Here is a 17,889-nt window from a genome sequence, read left to right on the forward strand (position 1 = left end):
AAAGAAATGTGAAGTATATCACATCAATGACATGTGACACATAAAGAGTTGAGAACAGATTTATTTTTAATAATTATTCTGAACACATTCTGAACTTATCTTGTATGTTTAATATTAGCAACATACAGAGGTTTATATAATTTGTATCATATTACAGTGGTCTGATAAAACCACACAAAAATTATCAAATTAATTTCAGAGGGAACATATTTTCCTAACATGATACTGCTGCCTGTGAAGAACGTGAAGATTTGGAAAAACAGTTTATTTCCCAAGTGTGATGCTCCTGGTTTACTGAAATATAATGAAGCACAGAAAGCAACTTAAATCTTTTCTTTACAAACTGCAACATATGAGAAGGAAGAGGAGCAAGAGAAGAACAAACGTAGGTGGTTTTCAGAGTTGTTCACGCTAACTCTCTGTCACAGTGGCTGGGCCACTAGAACAGAAACATTTATACACTACAGCATCAGCTTACATTGTGGACCACATACAGTTCACTTTGATCTCAAATAACAAGATCAGGGAAACTCCACCAGTCTTTTTACTTTTTTACTGTGAAATGTAAAAAAAAATTCTATTACTTAATTACTTTGGTGTAGAATGAATGGCAATGAGGGATATTTTTGTTAATAGGAACAGCTGTTTACCTGATGAAAGAGTTAATAGTTACAAATCTAAGCACTCCTTCACATTTTCCAAAGCTACACCGGAGTCTTTCCCAGGCCGATTCTGGCCTTGTGTTTATAACCTACTGTCCTACTATTTCAACTCACGAGGACTGGAGTGAGACATATGTTAACAGATTTGAACTCAGTTACATCAGTACAAGGTGGAATCAAAATGTGCTGGCTTTGACATCAGCCTCATCAGATCCTTATGAAGTGCCGGGTCTCTTCCTGGGGTCCTGTCACTTTGACATCAGTCCCTGGAAGTCCTGTTCAGACCACTTGAACTTGTGCATTTATGTATCGAGATAGTGTTAAAATGAGAAAAAGATGAAGGTGGTGAGTGACGACTGTATTATTCAGGTTGTTTAAGCTGAATATTTTCCCTCAGATGCCTCCAGATGATTTCTTTTTTTCCCATGTAGGAAGAATTTATGGTGCACAACTCCATGAATGTCCAAACCCCATGCCTGAGACTCTCCAAATACAAATGGTCACAATGGGCCTTTCAAGGAGCGATCCAAGCTCAGCCTCACAGTGATTTGTAAGGTTTTGCCCTTAAAAGGACAAGCAACCAAACTGAAATCAGGTATGGTTGTTTTTTATAGTTTGAGGATTAATTGCACCTTGTAATTCTCATTAGTTCACCATTCAAAAGGACACACATCAACACAACAGGAATACTACAGGGAAATACAAATAAGCTGTGATCTTCTTGTGCATAACCAACAATCATTTGATCTCGAAATTACATGACAAACTCCAAAATTTATAAAATATTAGGTGGTCAAAAAGTATGTAATCCATTGTATTAATTTAAAAAAAAAACAACTCCCTGATACAAAGTAGCTCTGTACTGAAAGTGACTGTATATAGATCACAAAGACAGCTTCTATTATTTTAAATATCCATCATGTATGCATTTCAAGTGTTTCAGTGTTTTATTGGAATAAAATGTGCGTTTCCTTCATAAACATAAAGTCGCCCTTCAGTTCATTTCGCCCTCTTTACATCTAGATCAAACTGTCTCCACCTACATCTGCACACTGTGACATCCGCTCTCCCTCCCTCTCCCAAACAGTGCCTTCATTTTCCTTCCTCCTCTCCGCGTTACCCCCCCACATCATTTCCCCTACATCCTGTCCGCCCCCTGCCACCACCACCCTTTCCCACAGATCACCCTCTCCGCAAATTTGCGCATCCACGTCCCCCTCCCTCCCCCAGTGCACGGCCTGCTGGGGAGCCACAGATGCTGTGGAGGCCAGGGTGGTGACGGAGCTCAGGGTGAGGAGTGTGCTCTGGGGTTCCACACAAGCCACGGATGTGACTGCACTAACTGGAAGAGTGGAGAGCTGGATGAGCTGAGGGTAGCTGGTGCTGGAGAAGTGCATCAAGGTTGGGCCCTGCTGCTGATGTGAAACTTGCACCATGCGGGGCAGTTGGAGAAACTGTCCTTGAGATACATCCTGTTCAGACTGTGGAGCAACTGGGAGCACCACCTGCTGCAGTGGAGTGAGCCCACTGCTTGCCGCTTCCTGGCTCTCCTGACTCTTTTGGTCCTTGTGGCTCTGCTGGCTAACAGACGGCTGCACAGGCTTAGTGAGTAGTGGAGTTGTCTCGAGGACCGGGGTGGTAGTGCTTATTACTGAGCAACTCTGCTGGCTGACAGAAGGCTGCTCAGGCTGGATGACTGCTGGAAGAGTCTCGAGGACTGGGGTGGGTGTGCTTATTACTTCTCCTCCGTTGGCTGCTAAAGCTTCTGCTATGAGCACCTCAGGGTGGGTCTTGGCTTTATGGGCAACAACAGAGTCCTTTTTCTCAAACTTTTTTCCACAAATGGAGCAAGAGAACTGGTAGGAGGCTTCTGCGTCATGCTTCTTCATGTGCCAGTTCAAGGAGGCCTTCTGACGGCAGGTGAAGCCGCAGATTTCACACCTGCCACAAGATGGAGACAAAAAACAGCTTAAGGTCTGAACGCACACTGAGATCAAGCCTCACTTAAGACACTTTAGTTTTAGTTGATTTTTTTCCTGAATCAGTGAGAGAAGTTTTATGTATTTTAATTAAAATTAGAGTAGAATAAATTCCAGTACATTCCCTCACTGACCAAATGTTGCAGAGTGAATAGGAAAAATATTTCAGACCTTCCACTGGAAAGATGTCAAATTTAAGTATAAACAAGTATTGTTGGAACAGGGTTGGAGAACCTTTATGGAAATGTGTGCAAGACCTCGATTTCTCTTGCAGAGAATGAGCGAGAAGAAAAGTTTGTTGTACTTCTGAATTTCTGAAAAGATTTCTTTTTGGAGAATTAAGTTAAACAGGTCATTTATTTGCTGGGATGTGGACTATTGTGTGGAACAGGAAGAGCAGTTCACTTTTTTAAAGGCATGGATTTTATTACAATTTAAAAAAAATCAGCATTTAAGATCAACATTTTGTATCAGCAAAATATGTAAAAACAAGAAATGTCACAATCATAATGTTTGATTGTTACTGTCATTGACACTGCCTTATAAAGAGTGCTTCCTTTTGGGAATGACTCAGCAAAAAACCAAGACAGAGTTAAGCAACTTTAGTAACACAGGTCTACACATTTCTTTTGTTCATTTGGCCATATGATTAAAGAAAATGTATTTTAAGTTTAAGCAATTGAACCATACTTGAAAAATTAAAAATTGTTCTAATATATTCCTATATTTGTATTTGATTTTTTGTTTGTTTGTTTTTGGGTGGGAGGCCAAAATCTCCTTGATGGATGCATAACATTTTTAATATGCGAGATAAACCCTAATTTATACAAACCTGACCTATGACCTTTAAGGTAAAAATCATGTGTGAAATTGACCAACATACCGATACTCATGTTTATAGCAACCGATAAAAGACAACTAAAGAAGTAGAGATTAGACAAGAAAAAACACCTTCAACCATGCTGTGAGTGATGTTGCATAGTTTCACCAAGCCGGGGCGATCGTGGCTCAAGAGTTGGGAGTTCGCCTTGTAATCGGAAGGTTGCCGGTTCGAGCCCCGGCTTGGACAGTCTCCGTCGTTGTGTCCTTGGGTGAGACACTTCACCCATTGCCTACTGGTGGTGGTCAGAGGGCCCGGTGGCGCCAGTGTCCGGCAGCCTCGCCTCTGTCAGTGCGCCCCAGGGCGGCTGTGGCTACAATGTAGCTTGCCATCACCAGTGTGTGAATGGGTGGATGATTGTGTATAGTGTAAAGCGCTTTGGGGTCCTTAGGGACTAGTAAAGCGCTATATAAATACAGGCCATTTACCATAGTTTCACCACCTGAGGCCACTCTACACCTTCCCTTATATCTTACTAAGGACTCTCAAATAACTGACAATAACAAATGTTACAAAAATCTGTTTATATCTTGTGTCTGAAAAAATATCAGCCAGTACAATGTGGTTTTAAATCACCAAACATTGATACCCTTCTTAAAACGTCTACGTCTACAAAATAAAAAACTAAATAAAGTATAATTTTCCTAGAATTTTATTTACCACACTGTACCAGTAAACTTTGCACTCTGTTCCCTGCTGAGAAAAGAAAAAGGGTTTCAGGGAGCCTTAGGGAGAAATTAAAATCCTTTTGAGTGACGTTTAAATAAATGAATACTGTATCACTAAGATGATCAGCTGAAAAAAAGCTATCGCACTAATGATTAAATCATTATCTAATAAGAAACAATAATAATCCAACCTCTCCCATCCGCTGATACATTGTTTGTAAAGAGGAGTTGAAACGTTTTCATTCAACTGAAACGAGTCAGCAGTATATTCTGCATGTGTAATACAAACACTTGTGTGACGTGTTTATACTAGCGAGTGCTATGACATAGATGACTTTGATGTCACTTGATGTCATTTGTCTGCCAAAAATTCTTGTAGCTAATTTTAAGACATGTGATCCCACAGTGGGGTTATACAAGATTTTTCTTGAAAAAGACGTGCTTCCTTCTTTTGTTACTGGAACTTATGTCAGACACTCAGACGTGACTGTTTGTTTTTCATTTCATTTCTTCCTTGTTTACTTGTGTTACATTATCAGATGTATAAACTCACTGTATTGGCTTCTCTCCTGTGTGGATCATCCTGTGCACAGCCAGATTATGGGAGCTCTTGAAGGCCCGAGCACAATACTCACAGATGTAGTCCCTCTGATCTGAGAGAAACATGTGAAGAAGACAAGAACACTAAGTATGGAAAAAAAAAGAATGTAATTGAGTTTTAAATGAAACATCTTTTTGCTTTGTGGGTACATCTTTTTCCTAGTCTAATGAAAATTGTTACCAGCATTGAGTATAAACATCTTTGTATCACCTGTGTGATGTTTAGCGTGGCGCAGCAGCTGCTTCTGCAGGCGAAACAAGCGCCCACATGAGGGGTGATCACACACGTACTTCTTTTTTAACAAGTGCTGGTACTTTATATGATGCTGAAATCGAGAGATGAGGAGAAATGAAACTGGTTAAAAGGCAAACATCACAGAGTAATCGATCCATTTCAGTTCCCCTGGTGACAGCAGACCTGTAGATAGCGTGGGTGGGCCAAAACAGTACCGCAGCCCTCTATTTCACAGCGGACATACTGCACCGGTGGCTTTTTCCTGTGAAGATGGGAAAAAAGAAATGTATAATCAACAAGGCTTTAAAGAAAATCCCGTCCTGTCTGGCGGCTTTTGCAATCAGAATTATGATCTAAATGCACTGTGGTGCCAAACATATTTTGCTTTTGCAAACACAGCTATACAGAATCTCTGTAGGCTCTACTTGTTCATGTGAAACTTTTGTCTGTTTACTTATTCATTTTATATTTGTGTTACTTCAGTTATTACTTTATATGTTGTATAGTATGATGATGTATGAGGCAGGACAGGAAGGAAAAATTATTTTTTTACAAAGAAGGGGGAGGGGGGTATGATGAAGAAAAAAACAAACACACAGCACCTGTAACACACAAATTAGAACATACACAGATATATAAATCAACAATCCTCTTACAGTGTGTGTGTGAGAGACAGAGCGAGAGTGTGTAGGAATGCCTGTGTCTTTGTCATAAATGTACTTGATAATGGGGGAGGGAAGCCACAACAATGCACCCCAGGACCCACAAGCAGACATAGTGGCTCAACCGCACCATCTGCAGTGCCCCCAAGAGTTTGAATGGGGCCACTGCAGCAGGCCCACTCACCAGCCTATGGGTAATGCACCTGCCCCCCTAGGTATGTATGTGTGTGGTGGTATGTTATGAACTGTAATGACTAGAGTAATTAAAAAGGACGCTCTTTTAAAAAAAATAACAACATCAACAACAAAAAAAGCACTAGGGAGTTATAACGAACACTTTACCTTCGTTTTGGCTGCCGAGGGGATCTATCATCTCGTTTACCTCGTCTACAGTGAAAAAAGGAAGAAGAGAGATTTAGATTCAAAACAGATTTCAGATTTGGCTTTAAATGAATTCAGATTTCTATGATAAAAATCAGTAATGCGTTTTACTGTTAACAATCCCACTCTTGAGTTGTTTAACTTTCACGAACATGAGAACTAGAGAGACGAAACCAAAACCTACAACGTGACTCGCTGTGGAAAGAATGCTTTCCACTGGCACGGTCACTGAAACTACGTCAGTGAGCTTTCTTCAACCCCTTAACATCTACATCAGTTATGAGTTAGTTATATTAGTCAAGTCAGTTTATTTCGATAACACAATTAAAACAAACTCAGCTGACCAAAGTGTATAATAAATTCAAAATATACAATACACACAGTCACTAAATCAACAATAAAATACACAATCTATATGCTATATTGTCAATTAATCTCAACGAATCCCTCTTTTAGTCAGCCTCAATAACAATGCACATTTCTAAACAAAAAACAACAACAACAACAACAAAATAAAACAACCTGTGTGTGTGATATGATTTGAATGTTTAGATTGAAATCCATCCGACCCTTGAAACTCAGATTGGTTTAAAATCCAATCCAGAATATTAAGCCAAATGTGAAACACACTTAAAACGGGTTACTGCCCCAAACAACTGAAGCAAAATTGGCTACAGCTCATTACCCTATAAGCTATTAAATAAGCAAAACTGAGAATAATTCTATAAAAGCTGTACAATCTAAAAATCTAAACCAAACTGTCCGACACTCAAATTCGTAATGTCGGATGACCCCCAGACCCCTACTCAGTGTGTAGTTCTACTGCTGGGACTTTCTTTAACTCAAACTTTCTTAAAAGCTAAAGAGTCTTCATTTCAGATCACACAGTCTCACACAAAAAGGCATGTGCTTGGGTGTTTGATTTAAAAAACAAACAAAAGCAAAAATAAAGCAAACGAACTAAAAAGCGTGTTCACACTCATATCTCGGCTAACTGATGTGACAGAAATCAGGGTGCTTTATTTGTCTTTATTGGCCTTTTGATAAGTAAAAAATGCTATATCTTAGTAAGTGAACCACAGCTGATAAATTCTTGTAATTTTTCCTTTACTTTCTTTTTTTTTTTTTGGGACCAAAACAAGGTGCCAAAAATTCTCACATGGGCAAAACCCCCCCTCTATTATCTTTTGGTTTACTATCATCTCCTACTTACTTCCTGACTGGCTCAGGATCAGTGCCAGTGACTCCATCTTGACCCTGAGCTACATTCCTGGTGGTTTCTTCCTTTTTAATGCCACAATCTTCTTCCTCCTTCTCTGACTCTTCTTTCTTGAATTCATTGTGTTGTGATGTTGTGTGGCGCTTTGATTTATTCCTAAACAGAGGGGAAAAATAAAGAAAAAAGAGCAAATTTTACCACTAATGTGCTTAATCTGATGTGAAGTAAATTGCACGATCGGTGATCAGGTAGCATAATCGACGTACGTCTTTGTCTCAGTTTTGACAAGGTCATTTGGATCATCTCTTAATGCAAGGTCCTCCTTGAGAGCCACATCTGGATCTGCAACGCTAATAGGGACATTAACACGACACTGGACATGTTGAATTTCACAGTACCGCTGGTAACATCCTCCCTCATTCCCTCTGATGTGCTTTTGATAAGTTATCACTCACCTGCCATTGCTTTCTTTCACAGAACCAGTGTCCCTCACTGAAAAAAACCACACACGTCTGTCAGTTTATTTTGAGTTGCTTGCACTTTCATTTCAAGATATTCACACAGTTCAACAAGTGCACAACAAAAAGGATGCAAGGGGTCTTCTCTTACCACATGAAAACGCCCCTGACTCAGCTTCGAGCTTGCATGTTGCTGCTGATGTGTGTGAGGCTCTGGTTGAAGGTTTCCCCCCACCTTTTCTAGTTTTGGGAAGCTTTGGTCCAATTGTTTTTGTGGATGCTGGGGAAATAAATGTGAACATGGGTTAATAACACACTTGTTAAGTGGTAAAAGGTAAAATGACTGCTTGCAGATGAACGGGATTCACATATGTGCATTACCCCGACTGGCTGTTGGTTTCTTTATTGCACTTCTGCAAGAAAGAAAGTTAAGAATCAACACATTTAAAGGTTTAGTTTTATTTTATTTATTTTTTGTATGCAGTAAATACACCGTTTTAAGAAGTCCCACCGAAATAACACTTCTGAGGTGTAAACAAACTTGTTGTCAAGGATGTGTCTAGCTTCTTCAAATAGTTTCGTCCATCAAAGTAGCAGCGCACGCACTTACTGTATGACAGGTGTGTTTCTGGTGCGTGATCCTGCAGGTCGACTGCGTGCGTCCCCTGAACTGGTCGCTTTTTTCTTGCATGTGATATTTCTGGACTCGCAGGTCGTACCAGTTCCAGCTTCCCTTGATCGTAACACACGCACAGAGCCTGAGGTGACGGAACGAGTCTCACCGGAGTCCGGGAAGAACAAGGATGTTTTTGTCCGCCTTTTGCTTCTGGCTCTACCGCAGGAGGGCTCACTCGAGTCCGCGGATGGTTTTGAGGCCGCTGTCGACTCTGCGGTCCGAGTTCCAGGACCAGTGCCTGAAACCTCGCCTTTCCCAGACTCCATTTCGCTCTTACAGTTATAGCCTTTACCGACTTTAGTGATTACTTAAGTCTAGTTACTTATGAGCGTTCACAATGAAGGCCCACCATACAAGGCCAGAGCCAGCCCAAGTTTCGTTAGCCTGGCCAACGATCAATTTTTGTGCCACTGCATAAATAGCAAAATAGATTATTTAAAATATATAAGTTTAATGACGCATATTATTTTAGAAATATCCAGTATTATTTAGTTCTTAAAGCTATAGCATACCTCATATTTGTTTGACCGGGAGTACCCTCGAATGAGGTACGTCTCCTTTAAGAGTAACAGCGGCAGACGAGCCAGTATGACAACGTCAGTTTTGGACTGACCGGCTTCCATACTGATGAGGGCGGACGTGTATGGGAAAGGTAGTTTTGGAATGTAACATACAGTTTGGGTTGTGTAACAACAACAACAACACAAAATACATCAGTTAACCATATATTGTATTTTATGAATATTTTATAACTCATTATCTTTTATTATTTGGGTTACATTGTGTATTCCCTAATAACTAAATAATAGCCAGTTATATTTAAAAAATGAATTAAAAAGATATATTTTTTTAAATTCTTTTTTTTTTATAGCAGGCTAAAGCGGCTTTAGCTGAACCCTAAACAATGAACAAGTAGCTTTCACATATCACGCAGTTTGTATGAAAAACTTGATAAAGGTAGGTGTGACTGTGTCACTGATCATAATTCATGATATTTTCTGCATGGTGGATGAAATGATAAAGAAAGGATCCGCTCCACAAACAAATACATGAGAAATGTGTTATTATTAGCTGTGGCACAGCCATGTGAGAGGAGTGGCTGGGAAAATGCAGAAAGTTCCTTGTTTTATTACAACTGTCCTTTGTTTTAGTCAGTTACCATAATTGGCTTGGTTATGTTGCAACCAACTACAAGAAATGTGAAGTTGCTTGTTTAACAGGTTTGAACACAGAGGAACATCTGACTGCAGTCAGTTGATGAAACTTGGCACAGAAGTGATTTTTTAAAATTTCATAACTTTCCAACAAACCATGTTTCATATGAACTTTGTAGAAACCCCAAACTCACTGAGATATCTAATAATATGCATAAATTGGTTTATTATACACTGATTATCCATATTATCACCTATCTAGAACCGTGTTCAGTAAAAACAGCTTTGAGTCTTTAAAGCATGGACATAACATGCTTAGGGGATGTTGGCAGTAGATGACTTGGGTTGTTCAAAATGCAGTAATGGAGAAAATGCATGTTATAGTTGAAAGAACAGAAGTGTAAATACATTTGACGACATGTGACATTACACAACAATAAAACTGCACATCAGTGACATATTTCAATCCTGTCTGTGTGGACAAATGGGAGCAGTGGTGCTCATGGAGCCAGACCTAAGCTGTGCGTTTTTGTGAAGCAGCCCGTTATTGAAGGAGCTGCTCAGTTTTTACTCAGTGTCCTATACAGGCATCCTCCTCTAACAAGGAGGACACCGTATTTAATACTGCCCTGGTTCTAGGGTGCACAGTGTTGATTATTTATTTTCTGTCATCCTTTTAGAAGCAGCTGCCCTAGCAGACTATTCCAAAGAAAGTGCAAAGTGCACCACAGAGTCAGAAAGGCCTGCAGCAGGTGTGCCTCTCAGCAGATAATCTGCTTGCCATTTCATTTGTTAAGAGTGTTATTCACTTGACTCGTTTTAATATTGTGTACTCAATTTGACAGTGACAACATACGTGCAATTTCTAGTGAAATCAGTAAAAATTGAGATGTTAAGTATTAAACCCGGCCTACATTACTTCTAAAACAACTACAGCTTATAAAACAATTATATCTATTCATTATCTAAGACAAAGACACACGTCTACAGTGTGTCTTTGTCTTGTCTCCTTACCCTCACCCCAACCAATTGGGGCAGATAGCTGCCCCTCCCTGAGCCTCGTTCTGACAAAAGTTTCTTTCAGCTAAAAGAGAGTTTTTCCTTCTCACCCTCCCCAAGTGCTTGCTCACAGGGGACTGCTCGTTTGTTGATGGTTTTCAATATACAATATAAAGAACATTGAGGTGACTGCTGTTGTGATTTAGTGCTAAAAAATGAATAAAAACTGTATTACATATTTGCCTATGTCATTGTAAAGTGCAGTTAAAAAATGTATGTCTGTGAGCACATAAGTGAGTACAGTACGACCACATAAACCTGAAACACAGTAAAATTAAAAAATAAAGTAAAATTGAAATATAAAAGTTAGGTTTGTAGTGTAGATTTTTTTCAGTGTACCGTGTCTCATTTGTAATCTTTTTCTCTTGTTCTCGTGTATTTTTTTGTTGTATTTCATGTAGTGTATATTTTATTGTGCTGCATAGTTTTCATTTTATGTGTTTTGCTATTTTCAAAGAACATTTATACTAAATCTTAACAAGAAACAAATTGACACATTTGTTACCTTCGATCTTCTCAGAGAGCCCTGTTTAAAATGTGGCTGCACACACAAGAACACAGGTAAATAACTGGCTGCTACTTTTGGAAATTAGATACTCTCAGTAATCAAATTATAACAATTATAAGAGATTTTGCTCAGGTGCAAAACATAGTTCTTTAGTTACTAACGCACAATCAAGCTCTGGTATAAAAAATGATCAGTTATCAGCCATGATCTTTACTCCGTTTGTCTGTGTTGGGTGTGTCTAAACAGTGTTAAAGAAATTCATGGAGATTTTTTTGTGCAGGGGCCAGACTTCTGCGTCATAGTGAGACAGAAAAACTTGTTGAACAGGATCCCAGGTATCACTGATGATCAGAAAAGATGAGGAAACATTTTTAGTTACAATCGAGAAAGAAGTCCATCATGTTTTGTCATTTTTTCCAATGAAAAGCAACTGCTCAGGTGACAAACTCATAGAAGTTTAATTATTTGAAATAAAACATTTGCACTAGTCATATATTCCTTCTTTGTAAACCACTTCCTTAAATTTACAGCAGTCACAGTAGTCACTGATTTGCATCTGACCTGTTTACATTGTAACGGCTGTGAGATGCCACACTCACAGGTGTATGAAGCAGGAACAACTGGTTTCAGAAAGTGACTCTACACAGTTCATCTTTTATTTCTTTTTTAATCTTATTTACGCTTGATGGTGAACTGAAGATTTGCACTAGATTAAGTATCAGTGGTGTTGAAAGGTGAGTATGATTTTTAGATTTTATGACTCCCAACCTTGGGTCTTCCCAACTTGCCATATTTGAACTTCTTCCTCTGTCTGTTTCACGTTGGTTCAGGAATGTGTCCAAGTTAGATCTGGCCACCGTTAAACTCTTAATTATTACATCTTTTTAAGACTGTGATTCTCTAGAATCAGAAGGAAAGGGGGGGAATAGCGGGAAGAAAAGTGCACATGTTTAAGACACTAATCAGAGGTTCAGACAATATTCTATGATTTGACCAGTTTTTTTGTTAAGGTAATATGTTGATTGGTTGTAAAAACACCTTTGCTCCAAATACTTACAGAGTTTCCTGAAAACCTACATTTTTACTATAGCTGTTTACCTGTATATAAAAGTATTCCCCATGTGTATGCACACACACACACACATATATATATGTATATGCATTATCCATAATATACATGCCTTTTAGGTGCGGAGAGTCTGGTGGTAAAGCAGTATTATTTCCCACATTCATAGTATTAAATTTTGTTGACAATCATTTGTACTAAAGGGCAACATTTAATGCAAAAGTCCTCATGTTTGTCCAGTAAAACAAGTACAACTTAATGTACAACCTTAAATTTACAATAACACAAACAACATAAAAAGATGTTTTTGGTTTGTCTACTGGAGGAAAATACTACACCTTGTAATGTATATTTTATGCACATACAGTGGGGCAAAAAAGTATTTAGTCAGCCACCGATTGTGCAAGTTCCCCCACTTAAAATGATGACAGAGGTCAGTAATTTGCACCAGAGGTACACTTCAACTGTGAGAGACAGAATGTGAAAAAAAAATCCATGAATCCACATGGTAGGATTTGTAAAGAATTTATTCGTAAATCAGGGTGGAAAATAAGTATTTGGTCAATAACAAAAATACAACTCAATACTTTGTAACATAACCTTTGTTGGCAATAACAGAGGTCAAACGTTTACTATAGGTCTTTACCAGGTTTGCACACACAGTAGCTGGTATTTTGGCCCATTCCTCCATGCAGATCTTCTCGAGAGCAGTGATGTTTTGGGGCTGTCGCCGAGCAACACGGACTTTCAACTCCCGCCACAGATTTTCTATGGGGTTGAGGTCTGGAGACTGGCTAGGCCACTCCAGGACTTTCAAATGCTTCTTACGGAGCCACTCCTTTGTTGCCCGGGCGGTGTGTTTTGGATCATTGTCATGATGGAAGACCCAGCCTCGTTTCATCTTCAAAGTTCTCACTGATGGAAGGAGGTTTTGGCTCAAAATCTCACGATACATGGCCCCATTCATTCTGTCCGTAACACGGATCAGTCGTCCTGTCCCCTTGGCAGAAAAACAGCCCCATAGCATGATGTTTCCACCCCCATGCTTCACAGTAGGTATGGTGTTCTTGGGATGCAACTCAGTATTCTTCTTCCTCCAAACACGACGAGTTGAGTTTATACCAAAAAGTTCTACTTTGGTTTCATCTGACCACATGACATTCTCCCAATCCTCTGCTGTATCATCCATGTGCTCTCTGGCAAACTTCAGACGGGCCTGGACATGCACTGGCTTCAGCAGCGGAACACGTCTGGCACTGCGGGATTTGATTCCCTGCCGTTGTAGTGTGTTACTGATGGTGACCTTTGTTACTTTGGTCCCAGCTCTCTGCAGGTCATTCACCAGGTCCCCCCGTGTGGTTCTGGGATCTTTGCTCACCGTTCTCATGATCATTTTGACCCCACGGGATGAGATCTTGCGTGGAGCCCCAGATCGAGGGAGATTATCAGTGGTCTTGTATGTCTTCCATTTTCTGATGATTGCTCCCACAGTAGATTTTTTCACACCAAGCTGCTTGCCTATTGTAGATTCACTCTTCCCAGTCTGGTGCAGGTCTACAATACTTTTCCTGGTGTCCTTCGAAAGCTCTTTGGTCTTGGCCATGGCGGAGTTTGGAGTCTGACTGTTTGAGGCTGTGGACAGGTGTCTTTTATACAGATGATGAGTTCAAACAGGTGCCATTCATACAGGTAACGAGTGGGGGACAGAAAAGCTTCTTACAGAAGATGTTACAGGTCTGTGAGAGCCAGAGGTTTTCCTTGTTTGAGGTGCCCAAATACTTATTTTCCACCCTGATTTACGAATAAATTCTTTACAAATCCTACCATGTGAATTCATGGATTTTTTTTTCCACATTCTGTCTCTCACAGTTGAAGTGTACCTCTGGTGCAAATTACTGACCTCTGTCATCATTTTAAGTGGGGGAACTTGCACAATCGGTGGCTGACTAAATACTTTTTTGCCCCACTGTATATGTACATATAGATTCACTTTGACTTTATTACCCGATTCATTTATCAGATCTTTTCCTTTAAAGTCTTGCTTTTTATATTTATCAGTGGACATAAGAATGTGCATTATGCACAGCACATAGTAAAATAACTTGAACTTGAACATGATGTCAAAGATTCTTCTGATGGAATGAAGCTTTTCACTACAAATTCTAGAGGAAAAATGAACTGAATTTGTTTTCTCTTTGTGTTTGCAGTAGTATCAGTTGTACATCCTCATGCTTGGATAAGCATCAGCTGCTACCATGAACTATGCACTGTTTCTAAACCTGCTGGCAGGTGGGTCTAAACACAGCTTTCAGTTTTTCCATTAACCATACAAGAATAGCACACCAGACATCAGATCTATTTTATCAGCATCTAGAAAACATGCAGGTACCTACCAGGCAACTAAACCAGAACCCTCTAACTTTCTTTTTTCTATGCTAGAATGTTATGGGCTTCAATGCTGCACAAATCTATAATTATGTTAGCAAATTAACATAACAACTTGAAAAAATAAAATGTTGTATGAGGATTTGAAATGGGCATTAAAGGTGAGAAAACCCCGACGCTGATGGAACTTTGCAGAGAACACTGGTCATTACAGCAAATCAATACTGAAAACTGGTGAACAATTATGTAAAATCCCCATAGAAGGTTTAGTTCAAAGATGGCAATACAAGCGTCTGAGGTTTACTATTTATTTTACCCATTAACGAATATAAATGAATTCATCCTTTAGTTCAGGGGTCGGCAACCTTTCTGATGAGTAGTGCCATCTAAAATTTCCTCAGAAGTCAATGTGCCATATGATTGCATTAGCAATACATTTAATAACGCTCTTTATGAACAGTTACACACTATATAGAACCACTTTATAGAATTATATTTTGTTCGCAGATGTTGGCAGCTATCAGCAAATAGTTATCAGCTATTTTGAAACAAAAAAAGACACTTTTTATCCATAAGAAGAACTCCATAACAGCAAATGAACTGTACAACAGAAAATGCAAATGCTATTTATGGTCTCCTCACAACAATAAAGAAAAATAAGAAAAATAAACTGGGCAAATATGGCATGTTTGTTAATACAGAGATACACATGTTAATGTGATATCTGGTCTCCCACTCAGATAAAAAGGTCTCCGAGTGTCCAGTGTTCAGACGGCTACCTAAGGACACTCTTCGTGTGAGAGAAAATCTGCTCACACAGATATGTAGAACCAAATACTGTCAATAAGGCCTCTGCAATGTTCTGAAGACAGTTAAACTTGTGAGATAGTGATGTCCAGCAGGTGAAAATACAAGCTCCATGAACACGCACAGCTGTGGATTCCAGCTGCGTTCATAGTTCCGCAAACTTTGACCCCCACAGAGTCAAGGTTTTCAGTTCAATCAGCTGCAATTCAATGTCGCATTAACTGGCATTTTCTCAGCCTGTTAATGTGAGACAAATCCAGCTGCTCATTAAAGCTTTCTGGTTTGATTAGAAAAGCAAACATTGGTCCATACACCTGAAAGTCCCGAAAACACATTGTGAATTCTGCCTCGAGTCTACGGATGCATCCGTTTATTTCTGCGGTGCTGACGCTGTGCTGAGCGTACAGCTCCTGACGCATTTTTAGTGTTGGAATGTGGAAATTTCAACATCACTTGAAAAAACTGCCAGCTAGCACGTCCCTCTCACAGGTAGGCTAAGTTATTTTTAGCCAATTACAAGATGAATCTGGTAGTTGGGGTTGTTAGCTCACGTACGACAGAGGTCGATTATGTCAGAGGTCGATTATCTTGTTAATAATTTTACCTCCTCACTACGTACGACTCTGGACACTGTAGCTCCTGTGAGAATTAAGGTCTCTAATCAGAAGTACCTGACTCCGTGGTATAATTCTCAAACACGTAGCCTAAAGCAGATGACTCGTAAGCTGGAGAGGAAATGGCGTGTCACAAGTTTAGAAGATCATCATTTAGCCTGGAGAAATAGTTTGCTGCTTTATAAGAAAGCCCTCCGCAAAGCCAGAACATCTTACTATTCATCACTGATTGAAGAAAATAAGAACAACCCCAGGTTTCTCTTCAGCACTGTAGCCAGGCTGACAAAAAGTCAGAGCTCTTTTGAGCCAACCATCCCTTTAACGTTAACTAGTAATGACTTCATGAACTTCTTCACAAATAAAATTTTTATCATTAGAGAAAAAATTACCAGTAATCATCCCACAGATGTAATATTATCTACAGCTACTCTTAGTACCATTGATGTTAAGTTAGACTCTTTTTCTCTAATTGATCTTTCTGAGTTAACTTCAATAATTACTTCCTCCAAACCATCAACGTGTCTTTTAGACCCCATTCCTGCATAACTGCTCAAAGAAGTCCTACCATTAATTAATTCTTTGATACGATCAACCTATCTCTAATAATCAGCTATGTACCACAGGCCTTCAAGCTGGCTGTAGTTAAACCTTTACTCAAAAAGCCATCTCTAGACCCAGCAGTCTTAGCTAATTATAGGCCAATCTCCAACCTTCCTTTCATATCAAAAATCCTTGAAAGAGTAGTTGTCAAACAGCTAACTGATCATCTGCAGAGGAATGGTTTATTTGAAGAGTTTCAGTCAGGTTTCAGAGCTCATCACAGCACAGAAACAGCTTTAGTGAAGGTTACAAATGATCTTCTTATGGCCTCTGACAGTGGACTCATCTCTGTGCTTGTCCTGCTAGACCTCAGTGCAGCATTCAAATCAAATCAAATCAAATCAAATCACTTTTATTGTCACATCACATGTGCAGGCACACTGGCACAGCACATGCGAGTCAAATTCTTGTGTGCGAGCCCCACAAGCAACAGAGATGTGCAAACACAACAACACAAACGAGCAAAATACAAGAATGGCCAACCTGAAACTAATAAATATATGTACAATATATAATAGTGTATGCATTTCTGGATGTGTATACTAAATATTTTCCTACGTGTGTGTGTGTGTGTGTGTGTGTGTGTGTGTATACACATTTTTACAAATTAAATAGTAAAAAAAAAAAAAAAAAAAAAAAAATAATAATAATAATAATAAAATATATAAAATATACAGAGTTGAATATGTGCAAAACAAGTGGCATTTATATACAGTGTGGAGTGCATAATGTTGAAGTTCCAGTAGTGAAGCTGAGGTGTCTATGACGTGTTCAGCAGTCTGATGGCCTGATGGAAAAAGCTGTCTCTCAGTCTGCTGGTACGGGACCGGATGCTGCAGAACCTCCTTCCTGATGGAAGCAGTCTGAACAGTTTATGGCTGGGGTGACTGGAGTCCTTGATGATCCTCCCCGCTTTCCTCAGGCAGCGCTTCCTGTAGATGTCTTGGAGGGAGGGAAGCTCACCTCCAATTATCCGTTCAGAGCACCGCACTACTCGCTGGAGAGCTTTGCAGTTGTAGGCGGTGCTGTTGCCATACCAGGTGGTGATGCATCCAGTGAGGATGCTCTCAATGGCACAGTGATAGAAGGTCCTGAGGATGCGGGGGCTCATGCCGAATCTTTTCAGTCTCCTGAGAAAGAAGAGGCGCTGCTGCGCCTTCTTCACTGTTTTGTTTGTGTGTACTGACCACGTAAGATCCTCAGCCAGATGTACTCCAAGGAACCGGAAGCTGCTCACTCTCTCCACAGCAGCGCCGTTGATGGTGATGGGGGTGTG

General features: G+C 39.7%; 1 protein-coding gene across 2 annotated transcripts; it reads right to left on the bottom strand.

Moving 5' to 3' along the window:
- Positions 1–1,467: 1,467 nt before the first annotated feature.
- LOC308402674 (uncharacterized protein) lies at positions 1,468–9,029 on the bottom strand. 2 transcript variants are annotated; one of them, XM_080891672.1, is made up of 12 exons: positions 8,933–9,029; positions 8,355–8,830; positions 8,126–8,157; positions 7,896–8,024; positions 7,742–7,778; positions 7,553–7,636; positions 7,281–7,442; positions 6,029–6,073; positions 5,208–5,286; positions 5,001–5,115; positions 4,743–4,842; positions 1,468–2,603 (listed from the first exon to the last, which is right to left on the bottom strand). In XM_080891672.1, exons 2-12 carry the CDS (start codon positions 8,684–8,686, stop codon positions 1,682–1,684), a joined length of 2,037 nt encoding a protein of 678 aa, XP_080747798.1. In that variant the 5' UTR covers positions 8,687–8,830; positions 8,933–9,029; the 3' UTR covers positions 1,468–1,681. The 2 variants fall into 2 exon arrangements, with proteins under 2 accessions (XP_080747798.1, XP_080747797.1); XM_080891671.1 differs by having other exon boundaries at positions 8,355–9,022.
- Between the last annotated feature and the right edge of the window lie 8,860 nt (positions 9,030–17,889).

Source organism: Rhamphochromis sp. 'chilingali', assembly GCF_963969265.1.
Source record: "Rhamphochromis sp. 'chilingali' genome assembly, chromosome: 1".
Classification (NCBI taxonomy): domain Eukaryota; kingdom Metazoa; phylum Chordata; class Actinopteri; order Cichliformes; family Cichlidae; genus Rhamphochromis; species Rhamphochromis sp. 'chilingali'.

Coding starts and splice junctions, on each gene's coding strand:
- LOC308402674 (XM_080891672.1), bottom strand. CDS start 8,686: ATGGAGTCTGGGAAAGGCGAGGTTTCAGGCACTGGTCCTGGAACTCGG. Junction 7,637..7,741: donor GTGAAAGAAAGCAATGGCAG/GTGAGTGATAAC, acceptor TGTCCCTATTAG/CGTTGCAGATCCAGATGTGG. Junction 2,604..4,742: donor ACAGGAGAGAAGCCAATACA/GTGAGTTTATAC, acceptor ATCTTGTGGCAG/GTGTGAAATCTGCGGCTTCA.